This window comes from Eucyclogobius newberryi, unplaced genomic scaffold, assembly GCF_026437365.1.
Source record: "Eucyclogobius newberryi isolate DKJ021-1_F unplaced genomic scaffold, fEucNew1.0.hap1 SCAF_14, whole genome shotgun sequence".
Taxonomy (NCBI): Eukaryota; Metazoa; Chordata; class Actinopteri; order Gobiiformes; family Gobiidae; genus Eucyclogobius; species Eucyclogobius newberryi.
In genome coordinates, this window is record NW_027315768.1 from 34,139,084 (window position 1) to 34,166,404 (window position 27,321).

Sequence of the window (27,321 nt, forward strand, 5' to 3'; positions counted from 1 at the left end):
TTTGATGTTGAAACATTGGCTCGGTCTCTGGCTGATGGAGCAGGAATTCTTCTCTCATTCCTCTCTTCTCTAAGCAGGTTCTCTGTCAGCACCCTCACTCCACCTCTGCATAGGTGGGGGCCATTTCTCTTAAACAGGTCCTCTCGTTTCCAGAATAGATAGAAGTTCTCAATGTAGTGTAGTCTTCTCGGGGAACACTCTTTGGACAGCCATGTGTTCAGCTGAAGAAGCCGGCTAAACTTGTTTATCCTCCTGTCGATGTTTGGAAGAGGTCCACTTATGAATGTTTTGATTTCCATTTTATCAAGCACGTCGTATAACTTCAAGAAGTCTTTTTTCAAAACTTCAGTCTGTTCCCGCCGCATGTCCACTGCACCCACGTGCACAATCAGCTGTTTAGCTCCTCCATGCTTAGCCATAATATTTGGAAGGAGTGACGTTATCTCAGAAACAGTGGCGCTTGGAAAAGAATGTGTGTTTATCTTTTCATGCGTCACGTGACTTATCGCGCCTTCCCCAACCAAAACAATCTGCGTGACCTTGGCTCCTGGCACAGATCCTCCTCGCTGTATTTTGGCCACGTCATCTTTCCTTTTTTCATTTAATTCCATCTCTGAAAGTGGTAAAAATCTGTTTGTGTGCTGTATTTTAGGTGACTTCACGTTATCTTTGTATCGTTTAGGCTTTGCTCCAAGTTTGTTCCAAGAAACAGCCTGGTCTTTCGGGATTTTAGACAGTTTTGGAAACGACACAGAGTCACTGCGGTTTAGGTTGAAAGTAGCAGTTTTTCTTATAAAAAGTGTGCTCTTCTTACCATTGGTTGACACAGGAATGGTATCGTGAAGAACTTTTTCAGATTCCAAAACAAATATCCGTGTTTTCAGCTCATTAATTTCTTGTTGATATTTCCGACAGCGTTCACAGTCTTTCTCCCTTCTTCTCCCGGACATGTGGCTGGCGTCAGATATGTCGTTAAAACTGGAAAAATGTTCTTAAAATCCTTGGTTTACTTGAAAAAGTCTAAAGCAAAAATGTTTGGAAGACAAAAACTGATTAAAAAGCAAAATAAATAAGGAAAGCAGCGATAGCAAGCGGAGCGAGCAAAAAAGCGTGTGCACTCTTCGGAAGCAGGAACTTATATATATTATTTGCTTACACTAACTAACATGGATGAAATGCTAGACATAACAAAAGTTCTATTGTTCAGGGAAAATCTTGGCAAATCATAACAAATATGGTCTCACAGACTCTGAATCAAACATAAATACTTACAAGTAATGCTTTCTGTATCGCAACAAATGAGGATGAATGCAGATTACAACAGGAAAACATGCTCGGTAGCCATTACTCAACGTGTGCTGCAAGTCTAACTCTTCAGCAATAACAGCATGAAACGAACCACAGCGCCTCCAACGAAGAAATCGCGCCGCGGATAAAGCACTACGTGCTCGACGCACGTTTACCATAGACTTTGAATGTAAACTGGATGCCTCGGCCGAGGCGGTGTGGACGAGGCTTAACTCTTAAGCAATAACAGCATGAAACGAACCACAGCGCCTCCTGCTGGTGGGGGGAGAAACTACACCAGCACAAGGATTCTTCTTCTTTGGTTGTTGTTGTTGTTGTTGTTTTATGGCGGTTGGCATCCAAGTGTTGCATTACCGCCAGACTTTATTCCTCAGACTTTGTCGTAGTCCGTAAAAGTACTCCTTCCATTGCTTTGGTGTTACAAAGCCCATGAGGTCATGATATGTCTTTGTGACTAGAATAGTTGTTGTTGTTTCAGAGACCAACCGGCTTTATTCCAGGGAGACTCTTCTTCATCTTCCTCTCCTTCTTTGACGTTCGGCGCTTCCACCGTACAGCTTTATTCTTTAGGCTTCATTCTATAGGCTTTAATATGTCCACTGATGTCGCTGCTTGGTAGCCGTGCGTCTACGAGACTGGGCGAGGACAGGAGACCACCCCCACCCCCATCTCGTCACTCTGATCACTCTGACTCCCCAAAAGCAGACCCCCATCACTCCGACTCCCATTTAGCGCCTTCAGCCTGTTTTCTATATCTGCCCAATCAAGCTCCTTTGTTCCAAGGAATCTCCCTGCAGCTTTAGCAATGATCCTGATCCTTTCAGTTCTGCTTTGAGTCTGAGCAGCACAGTTTACAACATCCACCATAAAGAGTACAAAATCCTCTCTATCCACAACCAGGGTATTCTCATTAATTCTGGAACCTGCACACTTGGGACCTCCACTCTTGAAACCTTCACACTTCTTGGGAGCCACGCTGGCCTTTCTCATTTCGCCCTGGCTGGGAGCAGCGCTGGCTCCCCTCTCTGTATTTACTCTAAACTCGTTACTTGAAACTTTCTTGACTGCATCTGCATAGGATATACCTTGAGAGACCTTTATTTTCTGCACCTCAGCAGCTCTTTTGCTAAACCTGCATCCCCCGAAGGCAGAGCTATGTTCTTCCCCACAGTTACAGCACTTCAGTTTTGCACCCACGTCACACTTCCCATACTCGTGGTCTCCTGCACATTTACCACATCTTTGCTTCCCTCTACAGACCGCTGCAATATGCCCAAAGCGCTGGCACTTAAAGCAACGCAGGGGCGGCGGAACATATGGCCTGACGCTATAGCACATGTACCCAATGAACACCTTACTAGGCAGGCACCTCCCTTCAAGTGTTACCATTACCGACAAGCTGTCACATCTTACCCCAAACCGGGTCACCTTCAAACGCCTAGCGTCCACCACCGTAACTCCAGTCAAATTCTCCTTAACTTCATCCACAGACGTCGCCGTAGGGACACCTACGATAACTCCTCTGACCGTGTTTCTTTCAGCATCAGACACAAGAATGTCCTTTCCACCCAGACGTTTAGTTCCAATCGCCTTCCGTTGCTGAGCCGCGTCCTTGCACACGACCAGCAGCGAGCCATCTCTAAGGATCACTCCCACAGCTACAGTTAGGCTCTTTGACAATGCCACTGAATTCCACTCCTTAAAGGATGCACTATCCTGTGCAAGCTTTATGATCACCTTACAGTCTCTGCTCTCACCCCGGATATCAATAGCTTCAGCCTCATCCTGCTGCTCATTCCCAGAACCCTCGGACGAGCTAAGGGACTTTTTACGTTTCCAGGCACGTGCAGGCAGAAAAGGCTGCTCCTCCACGCCGTCCAGAACGTCTTCCATCCCTGATCCACTCTCCTCCGCCATCTCCCGTCTCTCCAGACCGGGTGTTGAGCAAGGTCTCCTCACAGTTTTAGTCCAGGGCTTGTTCTTCCTCAGACTGTCCTCAGACGTGTTTTACGCTGTGCTGTATCAAACACTCCAAGTGAAGTGTTACATTCTTCTTTGGTGTTTAATGGCAGTTGGTATCCAGGTGTTACATTACCGCCACCCACTTTAGACTTTATTCTTTTTACTTTATATTCTTTAGACTTTATTAACCCCCTCATCCCCTACAGAACTCTACCTCCGAGTGTTGCTATCGTCCAGAAGAAGTCACAAAGTAAACACACTTGAAAGCTAATTTATGTCAATAAAATAAAATCTCTTTCTCCTTTTTTTTTTTTAACGGCACAGCGTAAATCACGAACTAATAAACCGTAGAGCTACAGTAGGTGGTGGTAAATGCACCATTTCAGTCGCTGCCAACCGCCATTAAAAACAACAACTAAGTGATTATTCATTTATCATTACTATTTTGAATAAATGGTGTTTTAGTTGTGAGAATCATTCATGCGTGGCAAGACGAGGGTGTTGCAGGCATTTTACATTAATATTTGAACTAAAGGGGTAGATTTAAAAAACACCAACAACGCCAGCTGGGATAGGCCCAGGACCGAAATTAAAAGTAAAGGACACACGGGTTCGTTATTGGCAGACACTTCAGTTTAGATATAATTTAATTGTCTTTTCAGTTAACCAGTTAAAATGTACATTCAGGTCAACTCGCATTCACACTCACGGAGCCTGCCACGCCAGGTGCAGGACCGCCACATCAGACAGTACCATTACAGGAAAATAAAACAATGAATAAGAAAGAGGCAAGACCAGACTAGAGACTAAAGACAAGACAATTCACAGGTCGTCCTCAGTGCCGCCGCTCCACGCAACAGCTTCCGTGATCTCCCATTACCACTTTCCTGGCGCACCACGCCTCAATCCACAGGCTTTACGCCAGACAGTCGGGGCATATGACAGCGGAACCGACCAAACGTGGATGAGAACGTGACCGACAGCGACAGTGGGGCATAGGCCACCAGACACACGCAGGAGCGTTACACCAGCGAGACGTTGCAGAGGTGAGGGCCTAGGAGCGACGGCACTAAAGAAGCCAAATTAGGTTTAAAATTTGAATTAAAATACTTCATTATCAGTCTATCATACCTGAGGACGACGGGAGCCCAACCCTCGGCGCAACCCGGAAGTGACAGCAGTGTCAAAGGCCTGAGAGGGAGAGCTAGCGGGAGCACCCTTTTATAGGCGCCCCCTGGCGGTAGAAAATGGCAGGCGCGCACTGCCACACATGTAAGAGGTGAGTAAAAAATATATTAGTTTAAACACAATCAGAAAACATTCAATCTGATTGAAAGATTGGTAGTTTATAGAAATATTGATACTACTGAATATGATGGAAACTGTTCTGGAAAAAAGCTGGAGTAAAACACAGGTTGCGTTGGTGTCATAATTTCAGACGGAGGCGGGGCCTTTGTAACCACAGAGATTTCTTTCATTCACAGTAAATATCCCAAACTTCTGATCTCTTTATTTGTTTGGTTTTGGTTTTTCATAATTAGAATACAATAAACAATAGTGAAAACCTGAAAAACAAAAATATGAAATGTTAATATTCGTACACTTCAAAAGTTAAAGAGTAAAACTTATGTTTGCCTTCACCATTGTATAACCAGTGTTACTCATTCTGTGACTCTGAGACACTTTTACAATTAGGATTCAAAGTCAACACAAAACACAGTGAAAATCTACAGAGAAACAAACAGAACACAAATAGTATCATTGGTGCAGTTTTAGATGAAATAAGAACATGAATTTTACATTCTGACAAAGAGTTAAATACAGTTACATTACACCAGGAAGAACATTTGAACTGAAAGAAAGTTCAAATGAAGTTAGTTAAAACAGTTTCTGATGTAAAATATGTAGAGAATATATGAGTTTAGTTTGAACAGTCATAGTTTGAACAGTCATAGTTTGAACAATCATAGTTTTAACAGTCATACATAATTTAATATTTCCATGTTGTCTTGGACTTCATCTGATATAAAACAAGACCAAGAGTAGTGTTGGTTAACGTTACCTCGTTACTGCCCTGGAAAACTAATGCATTACGGTATTGCACTACTGTGTTAACTAAAAGTGACGTGTTAGAGTACTCTGGCAATACCGATAATCAACACTGTATAACATATATAATTTGCCGATTTTCCCTTTGTGTTGTTCATTCACGCACGGCAAACAGAGGTAAAACCTGATGTGAGTCTTTCATTGGTTTGGCCATTACTGTTCTATAACACCACTGATGCAACCACGAAGCCTAACACGAGGGGGCGAGACTGGCAACATCATCACTTAAATATCAAATAAGCAAACAAAGTAAATGTGTTTGACTGAGCTTTACTTATCTTTTATGTTGACAGATTACCACAATACAACCCCATACAATGAGTATGTGTCGGCCTGTCCTCAAGCACAGAAATACATCGCTAAAACAAAATGAGTTGATTTGTTAGAAAACTGATGCACAACAGAACGCGGTTGTTTTAGGCCTATAGTTTATATAAATCAAACGCACTACATCGCTGTTACCCTACATCAACTCGACGGTTACAAAATAGTGGTAGTAACAAAGGAGAAGCACTTTTTTCAAAACATACATAAGAAAGTTTCTAATTCTGTCTCTTTCGCGTAAGGACTAGACTCCCAGTCACTAGCTGCACAGTGCACATGCTCACAACACGCCGAGCTCTGGGATTGCGTTACTGATTTGAAAAAGTAACTTGGGGAGTACGAGATTACATGAGTCAAAAAAAACGACGCGCCATGTTCCTCATTACTCTAAAAAATGTATTTGAGTACTCTTAATGCGTTACCCCTAACTCTGACCAAGAGTAGTTCAAAAATAAAAGTTACACATTTGATCCCAAACTGTGGAGAACAAAAGCTGTTATTTGAGTTTAGGGAAATGTGCCATGGAACCAGGAAACCGGTTGTAAATCGGGACTCCAGTGTAGAGAGGGTGAGTGAAAGTGGTCTGGACTCTGTGGAGGAGGCTCATGGTATTTTCAGAGAAGCTGTAAAACACCAAAACCCCTGCACTGTGGTCCAGGTGAACCCCAATTCTGGACGAGACCAGACCTGAGACCTGGGACTGGATTGAGTTAAACCGAAAGGAAGTAAGGGTTTTGTGACATTCTAAGGCCCAGGATTTATCATTGAATCCAAATGCACATTTACCAGAGTTTCCTTTTCTCTGAATATCTCTGTATGAAACTGCTATATAAACATACACCCCACTCCACCTCCCAGTAACATCGGCCTCTCAGACTCTCTCTGCTCAGGACCTGACACCACTCTCTGAATCTGTCTGAATGATCAGGTACACTCTGGTCTTCACTCATACATGTTGCTCTTCTGTTTCCATCAGACAGAGACAGTTCTGGTCTGAGCTGTGTTTGGGTCCAGAGTGATTTCTGTATAATATTGTAAGAAGTCCTCTCTGGAGCTGGGTTCAGCTGGTGACAGTAAAACCTGGACTGGACTCAGAGTGAGCTGGAGTTTGTCCCTGTGCGCTGACACAGCTCTGATCACGTCCTCAAAGTAGCTCCGGGGCCCTGTCTGAATCCTGGCTGGCTCTGTACAGGCATAACAAGCAACACTACTGCACTTGAAATAAGGAAAACACAGACAAATATACTAAAAGTAAGTCACTTATTCTTTGATTATTTATTGAAGATTCTTTTGTTTTCCACTGTTAGTATCGGTATCGGATTGATATTGCGATACTTGCCATAGTATTACTTTGGACTACACAAAAACAACATGGCTCGTCACCATGGAGATGCTTTGTCTGGAATGTTCCACAATATAATAAAGCATTAAACGTATCTCTTCTTATTCCACTGCTGCTGTTAATGACGCTGCAATTCACTTTCTAATCTCACTATTTGTGACGTATTTGAGGTTTTGAGACAGAAAAGTCCACATGAAACAGATGGATTTATGACTTTATTGTTGATTTGAACGTTCCAGAGTAAAGATGATGCTGTTTGCCTTCACCATTGTATAACCAGTGTTACTCATTCTGTGACTCTGAGACACTTTTACAATTAGGATTCAAAGTCAACACAAAACACAGTGAAAATCTACAGAGAAACAAACAGAAGACAAATAGTATCATTGGTGCAGTTTTAGATGAAATAAGAACATGACTTTTTACATCTGACAAAGAGTTGAATACAGTTACATTACACCAGGAATAACATTTGAACTGAAAGAAAGTTCAAATGAAGTTAGTTAAAAACAGCGTCTGATGTAAAATATGTAGAGAATATATGAGTTTAGTTTGAACAGTCATAGTTTGAACAGTCATAGTTTGAACAGTCATAGTTTGAACAGTCATAGTTTGAACAATCATAGTTTGAACAGTCATAGTTTGTATTGTTTTAGCTGAATTAAACAAAAGCTTGTCTGAACCACATTCTAACTCAATATTGTGTTTAAAAAATCAGTTTTTCTCATGATTTGGTTCTACACATAGGTTCATACAGCTTTAGTAAAAATAACCACAATATTGTGTAGGGGAATGGAGATGGACATTCCACGGCCAGATAACAGAAAATCTCTCTTTGAACATTGGGGGTTTTTCGTTCTCCCTGTCTCCCTCACCGCAGGGAGCTGCTGTGACTTTTTTGATAACAGATCTTCTTCTCCCCACAGTCTTACAGGAAGACGCCCCGATGAAAACTGTTTTATGTGATTATGCCATGAATGTTTGAATCAACTCCCTACACCGCATGTTTCACCTTGTGTTACGTATTTTTCCACTGTTTAAGGTTTTATATTCCCAATGCTTGATTTTCGAGCGCCCATCACAGGTGAAAGAAGATGTAAAATGTGTCTACCTCAAGAAATAATGTGCACAAACTGCCAAAAGTGTTTAACGTGTAAATGTTAAAACAGGGTTCAATGTTTTTGCCATTATTATTTACGTTACTCCAGTTTTATTTTCTCGGTCAGGAAAATGTTAAACAGGAAGTTCTCGCAGTAGCGCCCGCCCCTGTCGCTCCCAGCATGCCCTGCGGGCCAGGTATCAAAAGGACGCTCCAAGCTAGAAACGCTCTCTTTTGTCCCTCTCTTTTTTCTCTTATTGTTCTTCTATCTTGAAGCCGTCTCCACGGACGCGCTTTCACTTTTCCTTTGTCTCAACAAAATCCGTCCGTCACGTGGTCGACAAGGCCATGCCAGTCTAGGACTCTGAAACCACCTGAAACCACCTGGAACTACCTGAAACCACCTGGAACTACGCTTAAGCGCTAAACCGGACAGAGACTTTCTTTGCTACTTCGTTTCTTTTCTTTTTGAAGTAATCTACGCCGTTTACGTGGATCAGCACTACGTCCTCATCTGAGTAAAGGCCGCGTGAGGAGCTAACACACCACTAAAGCGTTCTACCGCCAAGGAACTCCCCGACATCGCCTCCGCTGCCGCCGCCGCTTCAAGGAGGTCGCAGCACACCGCTCCACGCGACCCCTCGCTCCCCGGCGCAGCACACCGCTCCCCGGCGCCAAGGACCCTACAGCACGTCGCAGCACACCGCTCCCCGGCGCCAAGGACCTTACAGCACGTCGCAGCCTCCTCCGCTCCACGCGACGCATCGCTCCCCGGCCGCCGCCCGCTTCACGAACCTTCGCCGCCACACCGCTCCACGCGACGCCTCGCTCCGGACCTCGTCCGCGGACCAGGACCAGTCGGACCGAGTCTCTACAGAACCATAAGCCGAGTCAATTGCGTGCGGTCCGATTTTGTGGCGTGATTTGGGTAGAGCTCAGCTGTTCCTCCTCCCTTTAGCTTCTCACTTTCCCTCTTTTTGATATAGATTAGCATAGACACGTTTGGTTATCAAAGGCAAAACCCTGGTTTAACATTATCTGCATGAAATCTGCTGTTAAATCTGATATAACATCACCTGTGATTTACCTGTGCGCATTCCTGCTCCGGTGTTTTTGATTGCCCTTTTGATAAATAAACTACACGAAAGAGTTATTGACTATTGTTTGTTTGATTAGACTATGTGTAAGTCCCTGAATCGTGAAACACCCTTCAGACCTTTTTAACGAGCGCGATTAAGGACCGTATCTTAGCTCTTTGGGTTTAACCCTGGTGCCCCGTCTTGTCTCGTTTCTGCTAAGAAATCTTCCTTAATCATAAACTGAATACATGTAGTTTTGAGACCCTACAATTGTATATTACATATTATTATAAGGCAGAGCAAAATAATATGTCTGTTTGCCATAACCCGACCGAGGGATCCACTCTCTATGGATGAGGCTCATCTTAAGTTTAGAGACGTTGTAAAATGCCAAAAACCCTGCACTGTTGTCCAGGTTAAACCCCGACTCTGGACGAGACCGGACCTGGGACCTCGAACAGAGCTGATTGAACCACAAAGAAAGGCTCGATTTTGCCACAGTCTAAGGCCCAGAAGTTATAATTGCATCCAAATTAATTTTCTTTTCTCTGAATATCTCTGTATGAAACTGCTATATAAACACCACACTCCCCGCTCCACTCCACCTCCCAGTAACATCGGCCCGTCAGACTCTCTCTGCTCAAGACTTGACCCCAGTGACTGAATCCGTCTGAATGATCAGGATAACTCTGGTCTTCACTCATACATGTTGCTCTTCTGTTTCCATCAGACAGTTCTGTGTGAACTGTGTTTGGGTCCAGAGTGATTTCTGTGTAATATTGTAAATAGACCTCTCTGCAGCAGGTTTCAGATGGTGACAGCAAAAGCTGGACTGGATTGTGAAGCGCTGTGAGCCCAGTCTCCTTCTTCCTCTTCCTCTTCCTCTTCTTCCTCTTCCTCTTCTTCTTCTTCTTCTTCTTCTTCTTCTTCTTCTTCTTCTTCTTCTTCTTCTTCTTCTTCTTCTTCTTCTTCTTCTTCTTCTTCTTCTTCTTCTTCTTCTTCGGTGTTTCATGTCGGTTGGTATCCTTCAGCTGTTCTATTAAAGCTGCTAACATGATGCTTTTGATGAGGACAGGCCTGGGGCTGAAGCTCTGGCGACACTCAGGACAGCTGTAGAGCTGCTTCCCGTCCTCTTGGTCCCAGTGGTGTTGGACACAGTTCCTGCAGTAGTTGTGTCCACAGGGAATAGTCACCGGTTCCTTCAGTAGATCCAAACACACGGGACAGAAAAAGGATTCTTGGTCGAGTGCTTTCTGCGCCATCTCTCCTGGATCAGAAAGATTGACAAGTTTAATTTGTGTCAAAGTCAAACTAAGAGTGAGTGAGAGCAGGGGGAGGAGCTGTCGAAGTTTAGTCTATACAGACTGCGAGAGGCGAAGATCGTTCTCAAGTTCTTTATTTGATGAAAACATGGAAAAACAGGCAAAACAGTAGCATGTTGTTCGTCTTGCAGCTGAGATTCGACTCTTCACAAGATTTAGCTGTTTTATATCGCTGTTGCTTGGGTCTGATAAAAAGGGCCTGACCTTCACTATGACGTCCGCTCTAAGATTGTTTAGACTAGTCCACAGATGATCAGAAAATACACAGAATAGTTAAAATACACAGAATAGTTCATTGTGACCCATATGCAGCAAGATCGTCTTGACTCATGATAAAGAGGACACAGACATGACAATAATTTGATCAATATCCACAATTCCCCAGTTAGTGTAAACACATGTTGGGATGTAGTAATCAGATTAGTCAGATCCTGGAAAAAGTATAGGAGTCTTATCACTATCAGAGTTAGATTTGTGTTTGGCAGAGTAATAGCGTGTGTAATCAGGGTCAAAAGATAAGCAGGTTGTCTAGTAAGAGCAGATGCAATCAAGCGTTCTATAAGTGATCTAAGACAGCATAGCATCCAATCATAATCAATACACAGGCAATAACAATAATGGTGAAAAACAGAAACAGTGCCAGCCCAAGGCCCAAAGATGTGGTATCACCAGGGAGAGCACAAGGGGCAAGGGTGGTGGTAGATGATTCTGGCTTGACATAGGTTGGCTCATATTCATCATTTGAGGTCTTTGAAATTGGCCAGGTTGGTTTGGGGCCATTTGGTGTTGACCTCTTTGTGTTTGCCCTTGGGGGCAGTCTCGAACCCAATGTCCAGTTCCAAAGCAGTTTAAGCATTGATCAGGAGTCACGCTGAACCTGTTTTGTCCTCTTCCAGCTCCTGCCCCACGTCCTCTTCCACGAGAGAATGTATTACGTTCACGTCCTTGATTGTAGATGATTTCTGAAGCAGGTGTGTTGTTCTTTGGTCCTGTGGCGGATGGGACGGCCTGTGGTTGTGCCATACTGGGTTGTACTTGTCCCAGGACCATTTTAACCGCCATAGCAATCTGTTGGGTATTGTCTGACACTGGATTATCTTCTGTTGCCACAGCCATTACCTTGGCAAACTTATTTTCTTTCTTTTTATCATTCACCTCTTCTTGGAGCTTTTTGAGTTGTAATTTGATCATTGCCAATTTAATTTTTTCCATATCCTCTTTCCGTCCTTTTTTTTCCTTCAGGTACTTAGCAACGTGATGTTTTTCTGTCTTTGAGGAAAGGCCAACAACATCAGCCAACTGATCCTGGACACATTTAGGTAGTCCTTTCACCAGAGTAGAAAAGAACATGAGAGTGTTGCCAGTACCAGGTTGTATGGGCTCTCCAGTTGCATCATGGAACTGTGCTTTAGCTCTTTGCTTATATGTAAAGTAGTCTTCATCATCTTTCATTTCCAGAGCCAACAGTGCGTCAGGAAGACAGGTGGGATACATTCCTTTAAGTACCTGAGTTAACTGAGGCTTTATGGTGGCAAATGATGTGGATGCTCTAACTGGAGCATGAATCTGTTTGGATACTTCAGAATGGATCCTGGCCGTTGTATTCTCATCCGTTGCTCTTATAAGAATTGCAGACACATCTCCCCAGCAAAGTGTTTCTCCTGCTGTATTCGTGGTCAATGCTCTGAGGAAGACCGGCGCACCTTGTGTCAGTTTGGGCAGTTTTAACATCAGCCCTTCTAGATCTTTCAATGCGAATGGTTGGTACACTTCTTGGTTACTTGCAGTCATTCGGAGAGGTGCAATGAGAGGAGGAGCCTCTTCAGTGTTAGAAAACTCATCATCTTCTTCCTTGGTACCTTTGTGGATGGGGAGCGGGTGAAGTTCTCCACTCAGGAAAGTGTCGTCGTACCCATGTTCATCCACCATTCCTGTGAATGCTCCCACCACATATTGATGTGGTGTTGACACAAATGGGTCTAAGCCCGTTTTCTTCTGTTGTTCCACTCCTCTTTGAATGTGGAGTTTCTGTTGTGCTTGCTTCTTACTTTTAGCTTCTATTTGCCCAGTTCCTAGGACTGTTTCCCCCTTTCGTCCAAGTTTTTTTTCTTTTTGTTTCCTGCGTAGATTAGCCGCCACTTCTCGTTCTTTTTTTTCCAGTAGTCGTTGTAATCTTTTTTCTTCATCTGTGTCTGAAGCCACTTCAGGTGGTGACCATGCATTGGTGGCAAGTTGTTCTTTTTGAGCCACTGTTTGCTCGAGCATGAATTTGGAGATGTGATTTTGGCTGGAAACCAATGTTGTCAAAGCTAACACCTGCTGCTTCAAATCCTGCATCTGTCTTTGTTCTTGAGTGGGTTCTGACGGGACCATAGTCAGAGTACCCAAGACTACAGCATGTTTCGTTGGCAGTTGTGGTATGGTGCTGGTTGTATCTCTTATCATAGATGAATCCATGGATGAGCACTGCAGGGGAGGAGCCGCTGGAGTAGAAGTGTGGGGAGCTGTTTTTTCTTGTTCCGTTTCTGTCATAATTTTCTTCAGTTCTTTCGCTAGTTGTGCATATGCGCTATGATGTTCGTTTTCAGAGGAGGGGCACTGAAGTTCTCCTTTGGCCAGAGGGGGGGCGCTATAGCTGTGACGTCGACCTTGTACCCCAGTCTGCTCGCTCTCTTCATCTGTGCTAGAGCCTCCATCTTTGTTTTTGTTATTCGCTCCAAAAGGGATGCGCTTATCGGCTCTGTTTTTCTGTTTCATTTTGTTTTTTCTGATTGTTTGATGCTCTTCTGGTTTCACTTGAATGTTGGCCAAAAATAGTCTCTCTATTCTGATTAAAATGTCTTTTGCCATTTTATGTAGTTTCACTGAAAATGAAAATGTTTCTTCATGTTCTTTCAGTTTCTTTTTGTCAACAGTTTTTCCTTTCACTGTCCAAATCTGATGTGTTTTGTAATGCAGGACCTTAGATTGATGATATTCATGAATACAATTCCATTGTTGTTCTGTGGGAGCCACTGCTTCATCACCGTGATTAATCAATCTTTTCTCTGCATATTTTTGGAAGAGGTTCTTCATTTGTGTTGTTTGCTGTTTTGCTTCCTTTGGGTTTTGTTCATTTGCACGGATTGTCTTTTCGAGATCCTTCAAAAATGTATTTATTTTGAATGGAATAAGGTCCATTTTATTTAATTTATATCTTAATTTAAAATGTTTGATTATTATTATTATTTGATAATAAAAAAAAGTGTGGCACTCAGTGGTATTTCAAAAACAAACAAAACTATAAAACTAATAATAATAACAATAATTATAACAATAATAATGAAATAAAAAACGTTTAGGGAAAAAATTGTATTAAAATTAAAATGTAAAGATTTAAAATACAAATAAAAAAACTAATTTATTTAAAAAATTATTTAAATTAAAAAAAAAAAAAATTAATTGAATACAAACTTGAAAAAATTAAATTAACTAAATAAATAAAAATACCACCTAGCCACAAAGGTTAGTTAATCTTGTCAATAGAGTGCTTTAAGCCAAGTAATAACTTTCTTTGTTCCCTTTAGTTACCTACACGTCACACGTTTCATTTTGTTTTTATTTATTTTTTCCGGAGTCCAACTCCCTTTTAAATCAGTCCAACTGATTGTCTAAACTAATGAGCTAACATTCACTAAATTCATACTTGTATGCAATGTGGAAAATTTAGGTCAAGTTTTGGCAAACTTCACCAATTTAGCATTTTCAATGTGCAGATTTTCGTAATAAATACAAGAGGTTTCTGCCTTACTTTTGTTGAATGTCCCAGTCACAATGGTAAGTCAAAAATAAACTGGCAATTGACTCCTCTTGTCTCTCTCTCGGCTCGGTGTCCTTGTTCTCCCATCATTCCCAGCTGAACCGTTACTGGACGCTATGCGTCGTCAGCCGACATCCAGAAGGGAATCGTTTAGAGCAAAATTCAGATGTTACCTTTCCAAGCATGATGAGAGACCCGCATCCTCCACCAATTCTGTCGAAGTTTAGTCTATACAGACTGCGAGAGGCGAAGATCGTTCTCAAGTTCTTTATTTGATGAAAACATGGAAAAACAGGCAAAACAGTAGCATGTTGTTCGTCTTGCAGCTGAGATTCGACTCTTCACAAGATTTAGCTGTGTTTTATATCCCTGTTGCTTGGGTCTGATAAAAAGGGCCTGACCTTCACTATGACGTCCGCTCTAAGATTGTTTAGACTAGTCCACAGATGATCAGAAAATACACAGAATAGTTAAAATACACCGAATAGTTCATTGTGACCCATATGCAGCAAGATCATCTTGACTCATGATAAATAGGACACAGACATGACAATAATTTGATCAATATCCACAGAGCCAGGCCACACCCACAGCTCTGTGTAGATCTGAGGAGGAAGCAGGAAGCGCTGAACAGCAACACTTTAAAGACACACACAGCCTTTCTCTGTCAACATGTTTGTCTCATCATTTCAGAGGACAGGGCCTTTAGAAGTTGTTTTTGAAAGAAATATCCAAAGTGAAAAGCCAACAAATGTCACACAGACATAGCTTTGTCTGGTTACGGCCCAACAAACTCAAGTGTCTGGCTGCAGACCTGGATCCAGAGTCCCTTGCCCCGCAGACCTTAACCAAGATTATTCTGCCCTCGCTGTGCTCTGGATGCAGCTATGCAGATGGATAAACTCCTCGACAAGCGACAGGCGTATGTCCACTTTTATTGACGTAGCCCTCGATTATCGACAGAGTGAAACTATAAAACAGAAAGAAAGAAACAGTATTTAGGCTGTATACTTGCTGTTGGAGAGATAACACTGGACTGGGTGGACTGTAGGGTGCTGGTTCTGGTTCGTAGAAGTCACTGCCCAAGAGCGCCGGTCAGAGCACTACTGGAGGCCAGGAATGAGGATCGGAAAGACGAGAAGAGACGAGGTGCTTCTTTAGCTTTATTTAGGCTTCAGGAGGAGACACACAAGAAGAAGAAGAAGAACCCATACATGTTGTTGTTGTTGTTGTTGTTGTTTTATGGCGGTTGGCATCCGAGTGTTGCATTACCGCCAGACTTTATTCCTTAGACTGTTGTTGCTGTTGTTATTGTTTTATGGCAGTCGACAGCCGAGTGTCGCATTACCGCCAGACTTTATTCCCCAGACTTTGTCGTAGTCCTAAAAGTTGTTCTTCCAGTGCTTTGAGCTCCAGTGCTTTGACAAAGCCCAAGAGGTCATGAGATGCCTTTGTCATTGCTTTGACTTCATGGGCCTAGAAACACCAAAGTGATGGAAGAAGGACTTCTAAAGGATAAAACGACAAAGGCGTCCCATGACCTCATGGGCTTTGTAAAACAACAAAGACGTCCCATGACCTCATGGGCTTTGTACTTCCAAAGCACTGAACGTCAAAGAGGGAGAGGAAGATGAAGAAGAGTCTCCCTGGAATAAAGCCGGTTGGTCTCTGACACAACAACTATTCTAGTCACAAAGACATATCATGACCTCATGGGCTTTGTAACACCAAAGCAATGGGAGGAGTACTTTTACGGACTACGACAGAGTCTGAGGACTACGAAACGTCTGAGGAATAAAGTCTGGCGGTAATGCAACACTCGGATGCCAACCGCCATAAAACAACAACAACAACAACAACAACAACAACAACAACAACATTGTATCCTATAGAAGTTCTTCCTCCCCTCAGACTTTGTCGTAGTCCTTAAAAATTCTTATTCCATTGCTTTGGAAGTACAAAGCCCATGAGGTCATGGGACGTCTTTGTTGTTTTACAAAGCCCATGAGGTCATGGGACGTCTTTGTCGTTTTATCCTTTAGAAGTCTTTCTTCCATCACTCTGTCGTTTCTAGGCCCATGAAGTCAAAGCGCGTTAGAACATCCTCTTGCTCCTCATCCTCGGCTCAGTCTCCAACACCCCCCAGAAGAAGAAGAGCTAGTCTCCGGTCTGGAGAGATGGGAGATGGCGGAGGAGAGTGGATCGGTGGTCGAAGACGTTCTGGACGGCGTGGAGGAGCAGCCTTTTCTGGCTGCACGTGCCCGGAAACGTAAAAAGTCCCTTAGCTCGTCCGAGGGTTCTGGGAATGAGCAGCAGGATGAGGCTGAAGCAATTGATATCCGGAGTGAGAGCAGAGACTGTAAGGTGATCATAAAGCTTGCACAGGATAGTGCATCCTTTAAGGAGTGGAATTCAGTGGCATTGTCAAAGAGCCTAACTGTAGCTGTGGGAGTGATCAAGAGTGCGAGTGTCCTTAGAGGTGGCTCGCTGCTGGTCGTGTGCAAGGACGCGGCTCAGCAACGGAAGGCGATTGGAACTAAACGTCTGGGTGGAAAGGACATTCTTGTGTCTGATGCTGAAAGAAACACGGTCAGAGGAGTTATCGTAGGTGTCCCTACGGCGACGTCTGTGGATGAAGTTAAGGAGAATTTGACTGGAGCTACGGTGGTGGACGCTAGGCGGTTGAAGGTGACCCGGTCTGGGGTAAGATGTGACAGCTTGTCGGTAATGGTAACACTTGAAGGGAGGTGCCTGCCTAGTAAGGTGTTCATTGGGTTCATGTGCCATGACGTTAGGCCATATGTTCCACCGCCCCTGCGTTGCTTTAAGTGCCAGCGCTTTGGGCATATTGCAGCGGTCTGTAGAGGGAGGCAAAGATGTGGTAAATGTGCAGGAGATCACGAGTATGGGAAGTGTGACGTGGGAGCAAAACTGAAGTGCTGTAACTGTGGGGAAGAACATAGCTCTGCCTATGGGGGATGCAGGTTTAGCAAAAGAGCTGCTGAGGTGCAGAAAATAAAGGTCTCTCAAGGTATATCCTATGCAGATGCAGTCAAGAAAGTTTCAAGTAACTCGTTTAGAGTAAATACAGAGAGAGGAGCCAGCGCTGCTCCCAGCCAGGGCGAAATGAGAAAGGCCAGCGTGGCCCCCAAGAAGTGTGAAGGTTTCAAGAGTGGAGGTCCCAAGTGTGCAGGTTCCAGAATTAATGAGAATACCCTGGTTGTGGATAGAGAGGATTTTGTACTCTTTATGGTGGATGTTGTAAACTGTGCTGCTCAGACTCAAAGCAGAACTGAAAGGATCAGGATCATTGCTAAAGCTGCAGGGAGATTCCTTGGAACAAAGGAGCTTGATTGGGCAGATACAGAAAACAGGCTAAAGGCGCTAAATGGGAGTCGGAGTGATGGGGGTCTGCTTTTGGGGAGTCAGAGTGATCAGAGTGACGAGATGGGGGTGGGGGTGGTCTCCTGTCCTCGTCCAGTTGTTGTTGTTGTTGTTGTTTTTGTTTTATGGCGGTTGGGAATCCAAGTGTTGCATTACCGCCAGACTTTAATCTTTAGACTTCATTTTTATCCTTTAGAAGACCCTGGTCCCGGCTGGTATGTCCTCGTCCAGTCTCGTAGACGCACGGCTACCAAGCAGCGACATCAGTGGAAATATTAAAGCCTATAGAATGAAGCATAAAGAATAAAGCTGTACGGTGGAAGCACCGAACGTCAAAGAAGGAGAGGAAGATGAAGAAGAGTCTCCCTGGAATAAAGCCGGTCGGTCTCTGAAACAACAACAACTATTCTAGTCACAAAGACATATCATGACCTCATGGGCTTTGTAACACCAAAGCAATGGAAGGAGTTCTTTTACGGACTACGACAGTCTGAGGACTACGAAAAGTCTGAGGAATAAAGTCTGGCGGTAATGCAACAATTGGATGCCAACCGCCATAAAACAACAACAACAACAACTTTATTTGTTGAAATAGCAAAGAAGGTCGCTCCTGGGTAACCGCCATAAAACAACAACAACAACACACCAATACCTCGTGCACTTGGATGCCAACTGCCATAAAAAACAACAACGACAACAGTTTGGATATTACGGCAACATAGAGGAACGCCTCGGTCCGTATGACGGGGAAGAAGAAGAGGAAGCGTGACCTGGTCGGTGACGATATGAACAGCGGGGAGGACTCCCCTGGAGCCACTGATCCTGTGCAGCGTAGGGCGTCTTCTTGCTCGTCTATGGAGGGCTCTCTCAGTGAGGAGCAGGGCGGGGGGGTTGCAGATGTCGGGGATGTGAGTTCAGAGTGTAAGGTGTTCATAAAGCTCGCGCAGGATAATGCGTCCTTTAAGGGGTGGGATCCGATGGCGTTGACAAGGAGCCTGACTGTAGCTGTGGGAGTGGTCAAGCATGCGAGTGTCCTTAGGGATGGCTCGCTGCTGGTCGTGTGCAAGGACGTGGCTCAGCAAAGGAAGGCGATTGAGGCTAAGTGTCTGGGGGGGAAGGACATTCTTGTGTCTGATGCTGTAAGAGGCACGGTCAGGGGAGTTATAGTAGGCGTCCCTACGACGACATCTGTGGATGACATAAAGGAGAATTTGACTGGAGCTAAGGTGGTGGATGCTAGGCGGTTGAAGATGACCCGGGATGGGGTAAGGTGTGACAGCCTGTCGATAATGATTAGATTTGAAGGTGGGATCCTGCCTCGTGTGGTGTGCGTTGGGTACATGCGCTATGGCGTACGCCCATATGTTCTGCCGCCCCTGCGTTGCTTCAAGTGCCAGCGCTTTGGGCATATTGCAGCGGTCTGTAGAGGGAAGCAGAAGTGTGGTAAATGTGCAGGAGACCACGAGTATGGGAAGTGTGACGAAGGAGCAAAACTCAAATGCTGTAACTGTGGGGGAGAGCATAGCTCTGCCTACGGGGGATGCGTGTTCAGCAAGAGGGCTGCTGAGGTGCAAAAAGTTAGAGCCTCTCAAGGCATATCCTACGCGGATGCGGTCAAGAAGGTGTCTGGTAGTCAGGTGACGGTGGATGCAGTGGGGGCTGCCAGTGCTGCTGGTGTCCTAGGCGACAGGGGAGGGGGCAGCGTTGCCCGCGGCCAGGGGGAGGTCCCCACTGGGATGCCTGTGAGTGTGGCTTCCACGGGCAGAGGCCCTGTGGGTGCGGAGGATGTACTGGTTGTGAAGAGGAAAGATTTCTTCCTCTTTATAGTGGAAGTGATTAACTGTACTGGGCAAACCAAGAAGAGATCCGAAAAGACTAAGATCATCGCTAAGGCTGCAGGGAAGTACTTTGGAGCTGGGGGCCCCGAGTGGACGGAGATAGAGGATGCGCTGCGGGAGGGCGCCCTGCCCCATTTTGGCAGTGGGAGTGGGGGGGCTCCCGATGCGCCGTCAGGTTCCGGGGGCTCATAATGGCGGTGGTTGTCTTGCAATGGAATGCGCGTAGTCTTCGTGCTAATGGCCAGGAATTTAAGCATTTTGTCTCTACCTTGTTGAACAAGCCTCACGTTATGTGCGTGCAGGAGACTTGGTTACGACCTAGGTGGGGTTTTGGGATACAAGGGTATGTGTGTGTTAGGAATGATAGGGAGCAGGGTAGAGGCGGAGGTGTGGCTGTGTTTGTCCGAGATGACCTAAATTACGTTGTTGTCAGTGTGAGTAAAGCGCCGGAGGCCCTGGCGGTGAGGGTCTGGCTGGGTGGTGAAGCTGTTACTGTGGTTAACCTTTATAATCCGTGTGGTGAGTTAACGTTAGAGTCCTTACATAGTATCGGTAAGGATGTTCGGGGAAAGGCCGTGTGGTGTGGGGATTTTAATGCGCATAGCGCTTTGTGGGGCGGTAGTGGTACCGATAGGTATGGGCAGGTGGTAGAGGGTTTTATCAATCAAAGGGAGTTGGTTTGTCTGAATGATGGGGGTGGGACCCGCTATGATATGGGGACCGGTGCGGAAAGTGCAATAGATCTTACGCTTGTGTCCAAGGAGTTAGCTGGTGTTTGTAGTTGGGAGGTTCTTGGTAATCTTTCTTTTGGTAGCGATCACTATCTAGTCCGCACCGTGATTGGCTTTGGGAGCTGTGTGGTCAGGGGGACGAGGATCCAGAGGTGGCAGTTGGCAAGGGCGAACTGGGGGGCTTTCCTGAGGAAAGCTGATGATGGTTCTAGGGTTCTGCAGGAAGGAGGATTGACTCAGGTGGATGATCTCAATAGTGCAATTGTCTCGCTCATCACGCAGTCAGCGGTAGGCACGATTCCTAAGAGTGGTGGTAGTGGACATAGGAAGCGGGTGCCGTGGTGGACTGAAGCATGTGGTCATGCTGTTAGGGCGAGAAATGCGGCGTTTCGCCGGCTAAGGGTTGCCCACACTGAGGGTGCCCTCATTGACTACAAGAGAGCCCGCGCTGTTGTGCGGAAAACTGTGAGAACGGCCAAGAGTGCCTATTGGAGGCGGTATTGTTCCAAAATTGGGAGAGAAACGCGTCTCGGGGATGTTTGGGGGATGATTAAGCGGATGCATGGGGTTGAGCGCCGTCATGGGACCCCGGTCCTAATACTGAATGGTGTTGAAGCAGTCAGCGACGTTGACAAAGCTGAACTGTTGGCCAGCACCTTTGTGTCGGTGCACAGCTCTGACAATCTCTCACCTGCGGAAAGGCACTACAGGGAGAGTACTTTGGCCCAGAATTCTGAGCTGATTGGGCACCAGCCTTCGACTCAAGATGACCTTGACCTTCCGTTTAGTTTGTTTGAGCTAAGGAGAGCACTTTCTAAGGCGAAACAGACAGCCCCGGGTAAAGATGAGGTGTGCTATGACATGCGCTCTCATTTGACTGATGACACGCTTGGGCTAGTCCTGGGTCTTTTCAACCATGTTTGGGATTCAGGTTGTGTTCCATCTGCGTGGAAACAGTCTACGGTGGTGCCGGTTCTGAAGCCGGGTAGGCCAGCGTCTGACCCTTCAAGTTATAGGCCGATTGCCTTGACGTCGCAGCTCGGGAAAACGATGGAGCGCATGGTTACCGAGCGGTTGGATTACTTCTTGGAGAGTCAGGGTTTGCTTCCCGCGCACCAGAGTGGTTTCCGTAGGGGCAGGAACACCATGGATTCCGTGTTGTGTTTGGAATCTGATATCCAGCTGGCCAGGGCTCAGAAAGAAAAGGTTATTGCGGTGCTCTTTGATGTGGAGAAGGCGTATGATATGGTTTGGAAGGATGGGCTCCTCATTAAGCTGCGGAAGTGTGGTGTGAAGGGTAAACTGTTTAACTGGGTCCGGAGCTTTCTGTCTGGCCGGCGTATCCAAACCAGAGTGGGCGCTGCTTACTCTGGGGTCTATGGGGTGGAGAATGGGATCCCGCAGGGGAGTGTGTGTAGCCCTATCTTGTTCAATGTTATGATTAAGGACATCTTTGACGACGTGGATGGGTCTGTTGGGAGGAGCCTTTATGCTGACGATGGCGCTCTATGGGTGAGAGGGAGGAATCTCCGGTTTTACGAGGCGAAACTGCAAAGGGCAATACAGCAGGTGGAGCAGTGGACCCTGAAGTGGGGGTTTAAACTGTCCGTACGGAAGTCTCAAGTGATCTGTTTCTTCAATGGGCATAGGGACGTCTCCCTTCGACTGCATTGGCAGGTGCTCGAACAGGTCAGGGAGGTGAGGTTCTTCGGGGTCACCTTTGACGAGAGGCTTAGTTGGCGTCGGCACATTGATGAGGTCAGTGGTAAATGCAAAAGGGTGAATAACTTGCTTCGTTGTCTATCCGGCCAGGACTGGGGGGCCAGCAGAAGGTCGCTCCTGGGTATTTATCGGGCCGTCATGAGGGCGGCTATTGATTATGGCTGTATAGCCTACATGTCTGCGGCTGAGACTAACTTAAAGAAGCTTGATGTGGAGCAAGCCCAGGCCTTGCGCATCTGCTGTAGGGCTTTTAGGACCTCCCCTGTCTCGGCGCTGCAGGTTGAGTTGGGGGAATTGCCGTTACGGCTCCGGAGGCTAGAACTTCTGTTGGCTTACTGGGTGAATGTGCAAGGTCATACGAGCTCTCACCCGGTGAGGGACTTTCTCAGGGTTGATGGGGGGCAGAGTGAGGCTGACGGTATGGTTTTCAGCCAGGTAGGAAATGCGAAGGCGCGGCTTGCGGGGGTTGGTGATCTGCGTGTGAGCCCGTCGGTGGCTTTGTCTGCTATAGCTCCGTGGAAGTTTGTCCCGGCTCCTGTTGATGTTAGCTTGCATGGCAAGCTTAGAGGAGTCGCTGGGAGGGCCGTTCAAGCGCTCATCGATAAGCACTCAGGTGATGTGTTTATTTATACCGACGGGTCTAGGGATCCTGAGAGTGGGCGTACTGGCGCCGCTTATTTTGTGCCTGACCTGGGGCTAGCGGTCAAGAAGAGGTTGACAGATCGCCTTTCTGTTTTCACGTCGGAACTTATAGCGATACGGTTGGCGTTGGAATGGGCGGAATCTGCTTTGCAGTGTTGCGGCATTGTGGTGGCCTCTGACAGCCTTTCTGCATTGCAAAGCATTAAATCTGGGAAATCGGATTGCAGACAGGATGTGTTGAATGGCATCTTCTGTCTGATGCTCTCCCTGTCCAGGAAGGATGTGAGGGTTTCCTTCATTTGGGTCCCTGCGCATGTGGGGGTGGATGGTAACGAAATGGCTGATGCACTGGCTAAACGTTCCCTTCGGCGGCCATCAATTGATGTGGCGGTTGAGCTGGGCAAGTCTGAAATCAAGCCCGTTATCAAGAGTCATGTGGTCGGCCTTTGGCAGGAATTTTGGAGCCATTGTGTTACTGGACGGCATCTCTATCACATACAGGGTAGTGTGGGTCCTTGCGGGTCTATGGGCAGGAACGCGTGGGAGGAAAGGGCCTTCGCCCGCATGAGGATTGGCCATACTGGACTCAATTGGTCACTGAGTAGGATAGGCAAACATCCGACCGGTCTGTGTGGTCACTGTCGGGTGCCAGAGACTGTCGAGCATGTGCTGATTTGCTGTGAGGCTTATGATAGGGAAAGGGCCGGGTTGGCCTTGTGGTTTCGGAATAATGGGCGGGAGTTCAATCTGCGGAACGTTCTGGCGATCCAGTCACAGGGTTTGTGTCAGGCTGTGGTTGCTTACTTATGTAGCACAGGGCTGGGTAAACGTTTATAGAGGTGGGGGGTGTTGGAGACTGAGCCGAGGATGAGGAGCAAGAGGATGTTCTAACGCGCTTGGACTTCATGGGCCTAGAAACGCCAAAGTGATGGAAGAAGGACTTCTAAAGGATAAAACGACAAAGACGTCCCATGACCTCATGGGCTTTGTAAAACAACAAAGATGTCCCATGATCTCATGGGCTTTGTACTTCCAAAGCACCGAACGTCAAAGAGGGCGAGGAAGGTGAAGAAGAGTCTCCCTGGAATAGAGCCGGTTGGTCTCTGACACAACAACTATTCTAGTCACAAAAACACATCATGACCTCATGGGCTTTGTAACGCCAAAGCAATGGGAGGAGTACTTTTACGGACTACGACAGAGTCTGAGGACTACGAAACGTCTGAGGAATAAAGTCTGGCGGTAATGCAACACTCGGATGCCAACCGCCATAAAACAACAACAACAACAACAACAACAACAACAACACCCCCCACCTCTATAAACGTTTACCCAGCCCTGTGCTACATAAGTAAGCAACCACAGCCTGACACAAACCCTGTGACTGGACCGCCAGAACGTTCCGCAGATTGAACTCCCGCCCATTATTCCGAAACCACAAGGCCAACCCGGCCCTTTCTCTATCATAAGCCTCACAGCAAATCAGCACATACTCGACAGTCTTTGGCACCCGACAGTGACCACACAGACCGGTCGGATGTTTGCCTATCCTACTCAGTGACCAATTGAGTCCAGTATGGCCAATCCTCATGCGGGCGAAGGCCCTTTCCTCCCACGCGTTCCTGCCCATAGACCCGCAAGGACCCACACTACCCTGTATGTGATAGAGATGCCGTCCAGTAACACAGTGGCTCCAAAATTCCTGCCAAAGGCCGACCACATGACTCTTGATAACGGGCTTGATTTCAGATTTGCTTAACTCAACCGCCACATCAATTGATGGCCGCCTAAGGGAACGTTTAGCCAGTGTATCAGCCATTTCGTTACCATCCACCCCCACATGCGCAGGGACCCAAATGAAGGAAACCCTCACATCCTTCCTGGACAGGGAGAGCATCAGACAGAAGATGCCATTCAACACATCCTGTCTGCAATCCGATTTCCCAGATTTAATGCTTTGCAATGCAGAAAGGCTGTCAGAGGCCACCACAATGCCGCAACACTGCAAAGCAGATTCCGCCCATTCCAATGCCAACCGTATCGCTATGAGTTCCGACGTGAAAACAGAAAGGCGATCTGTCAACCTCTTCTTGACCGCCAGCCCCAGGTCAGGCACAAAATAAGCGGCGCCAGTACGCCCACTCTCAGGATCCCTAGACCCGTCGGTATAAATAAACACATCACCTGAGTGCTTATCGATGAGCGCTTGAACGGCAAACTGCGGTGCCCGCCCAGCGACTCCTCTAAGCTTGCCATGCAAGCTAACATCAACAGGAGCCGGGAAAAACTTCCACGGAGCTATAGCAGACAAAGCCACCGACGGGCTCGCACGCAGATCACCAACCCCCGCAAGCCGCGCCTTCGCATTTCCTACCTGGCTAAAAACCATACTGCCAGCCTCATTCTGCCCCCCATCAACCCTGAGAAAGTCCCTCACCGGGTGAGAGCTCGTATGACCTTGCACATTCACCCAGTAAGCCAACAGAAGTTCTAGCCTCCGGAGCCGTAACGGCAATTCCCCCAACTCAACCTGCAGCGCCGAGACAGGGGAGGTCCTAAAAGCCCTACAGCAGATGCGCAAGGCCTGGGCTTGCTCCACATCAAGCTTCTTTAAGTTAGTCTCAGCCGCAGACATGTAGGCTATACAGCCATAATCAATAGCCGCCCTCATGACGGCCCGATAAATACCCAGGAGCGACCTTCTGCTGGCCCCCCAGTCCTGGCCGGATAGACAACGAAGCAAGTTATTCACCCTTTTGCATTTACCACTGACCTCATCAATGTGCTGACGCCAACTAAGCCTCTCGTCAAAGGTGACCCCCAAGAACCTCACCTCCCTGACCTGTTCGAGCACCTGCCCATGCAGTCGAAGGGAGACGTCCCTATGCCCATTGAAGAAACAGATCACTTGAGACTTCCGTATGGACAGTTTAAACCCCCACTTCAGGGTCCACTGCTCCACCTGCTGTATTGCCCTTTGCAGTTTCGCCTCGTAAAACCGGAGATTCCTCCCTCTCACCCATAGAGCGCCATCATCAGCATAAAGGCTCCTCCCAACAGACCCATCCACGTCGTCAAAGATGTCCTTAATCATAACATTGAACAAGATAGGGCTACACACACTCCCCTGCGGGATACCATTCTCTACCTCATAGACCCGAGAGTAAGCAGCGCCCACTCTAGTTTGAATACGCCGGCCAGACAGAAAGCTCCGGACCCAGTTAAACAGTTTACCCTTCACACCACACTTCCGCAGCTTAATGAGGAGCCCATCCTTCCAAACCATATCGTACGCCTTCTCCACATCAAAGAGCACCGCAATAACCTTTTCTTTCTGAGCCCTGGCCAGCTGGATATCAGAGTCCAAACACAACACGGAATCCATGGTGTTCCTGCCCCTACGGAAACCACTCTGGTGCGCGGGAAGCAAACCCTGACTCTCCAAGAAGTAATCCAACCGCTCGGTAACCATGCGCTCCATCGTTTTCCCGAGCTGCGACGTCAAGGCAATCGGCCAATAACTTGAAGGGTCAGACGCTGGCCTACCCGGCTTCAGAACCGGCACCACCGTAGACTGTTTCCACGCAGATGGAACACAACCTGAATCCGAAACATGGTTGAAAAGACCCAGGACTAGCCCAAGCGTGTCATCAGTCAAATGAGAGAGCATGTCATAGCACACCTCATCTTTACCCGGGGCTGTCTGTTTCGCCTTAGAAAGTGCTCTCCTTAGCTCAAACAAACTAAACGGAAGGTCAAGGTCATCTTGAGTCGAAGGCTGGTGCCCAATCAGCTCAGAATTCTGGGCCAAAGTACTCTCCCTGTAGTGCCTTTCCGCAGGTGAGAGATTGTCAGAGCTGTGCACCGACACAAAGGTGCTGGCCAACAACGTCGCTGACTGCTTCAACACCATTCAGTATTAGGACCGGGGTCCCGTGACGGCGCTCAACCCCATGCATCCGCTTAATCATCCCCCAAACATCCCCGAGACGCGTTTCTCTCCCAATTTTGGAACAATACCGCCTCCAACAGGCACTCTTGGCCGTTCTTACAGTTTTCCGCACAACAGCGCGGGCCCTCTTGTAGTCAATGAGGGCACCCTCAGTGTGGGTAACCCTTAGCCGGCGAAACGCCGCATTTCTCGCCCTAACAGCATAACCACATGCTTCATTCCACCACGGCACCCGCTTCCTATGTCCACTACCACCACTCTTAGTGGTGGTAGTGGACCAATCCTCCTTCCTGCAGAACCCTAGAACCATCATCAGCTTTCCTCAGGAAAGCCCCCCAGTTCGCCCTTGCCAACTGCCACCTCTGGATCCTCGTCCCCTGACCACACAGCTCCCAAAGCCAATCTCGGTGCGGACTAGATAGTGATCGCTACCAAAAGAAAGATTACCAAGAACCTCCCAACTACAAATACCAGCTAACTCCTTGGACACAAGCGTAAGATCTATTGCACTTTCCGTACCGGTCCCCATATCATAGCGGGTCCCACTCCCATCATTCAGACAAACCAACTCCCTTTGATTGATAAAACCCTCTACCACCTGCCCATACCTATCGGTACCACTACCGCCCCACAAAGCGCTATGCACATTAAAATCCCCACACCACATGGCCTTTCCCCGAAGATCCTTACCGATACTATGTAAGGACT

The 27,321-nt window shown here is 46.7% G+C and overlaps 2 protein-coding genes across 2 annotated transcripts in view; both read right to left on the reverse strand.

The window, feature by feature from the left end:
- lcp1 (lymphocyte cytosolic protein 1 (L-plastin)) overlaps window positions 1-27,321 on the reverse strand; it is a 281,117-nt gene that overhangs the window by 184,959 nt on the left and 68,837 nt on the right. The gene's annotated exons all lie outside the window — the stretch shown is intronic.
- LOC140360019 (E3 ubiquitin/ISG15 ligase TRIM25-like) overlaps window positions 6,643-27,321 on the reverse strand; it is a 441,716-nt gene continuing 421,037 nt past the window's right edge. Inside the window, exon 2 of the mRNA XM_072445318.1 lies at window positions 6,643-6,793. Within this exon, the coding sequence (XP_072301419.1) occupies window positions 6,676-6,793 (118 nt within the window). The 3' untranslated portion in view covers window positions 6,643-6,675. The remainder of the gene's footprint in view (window positions 6,794-27,321) is intronic.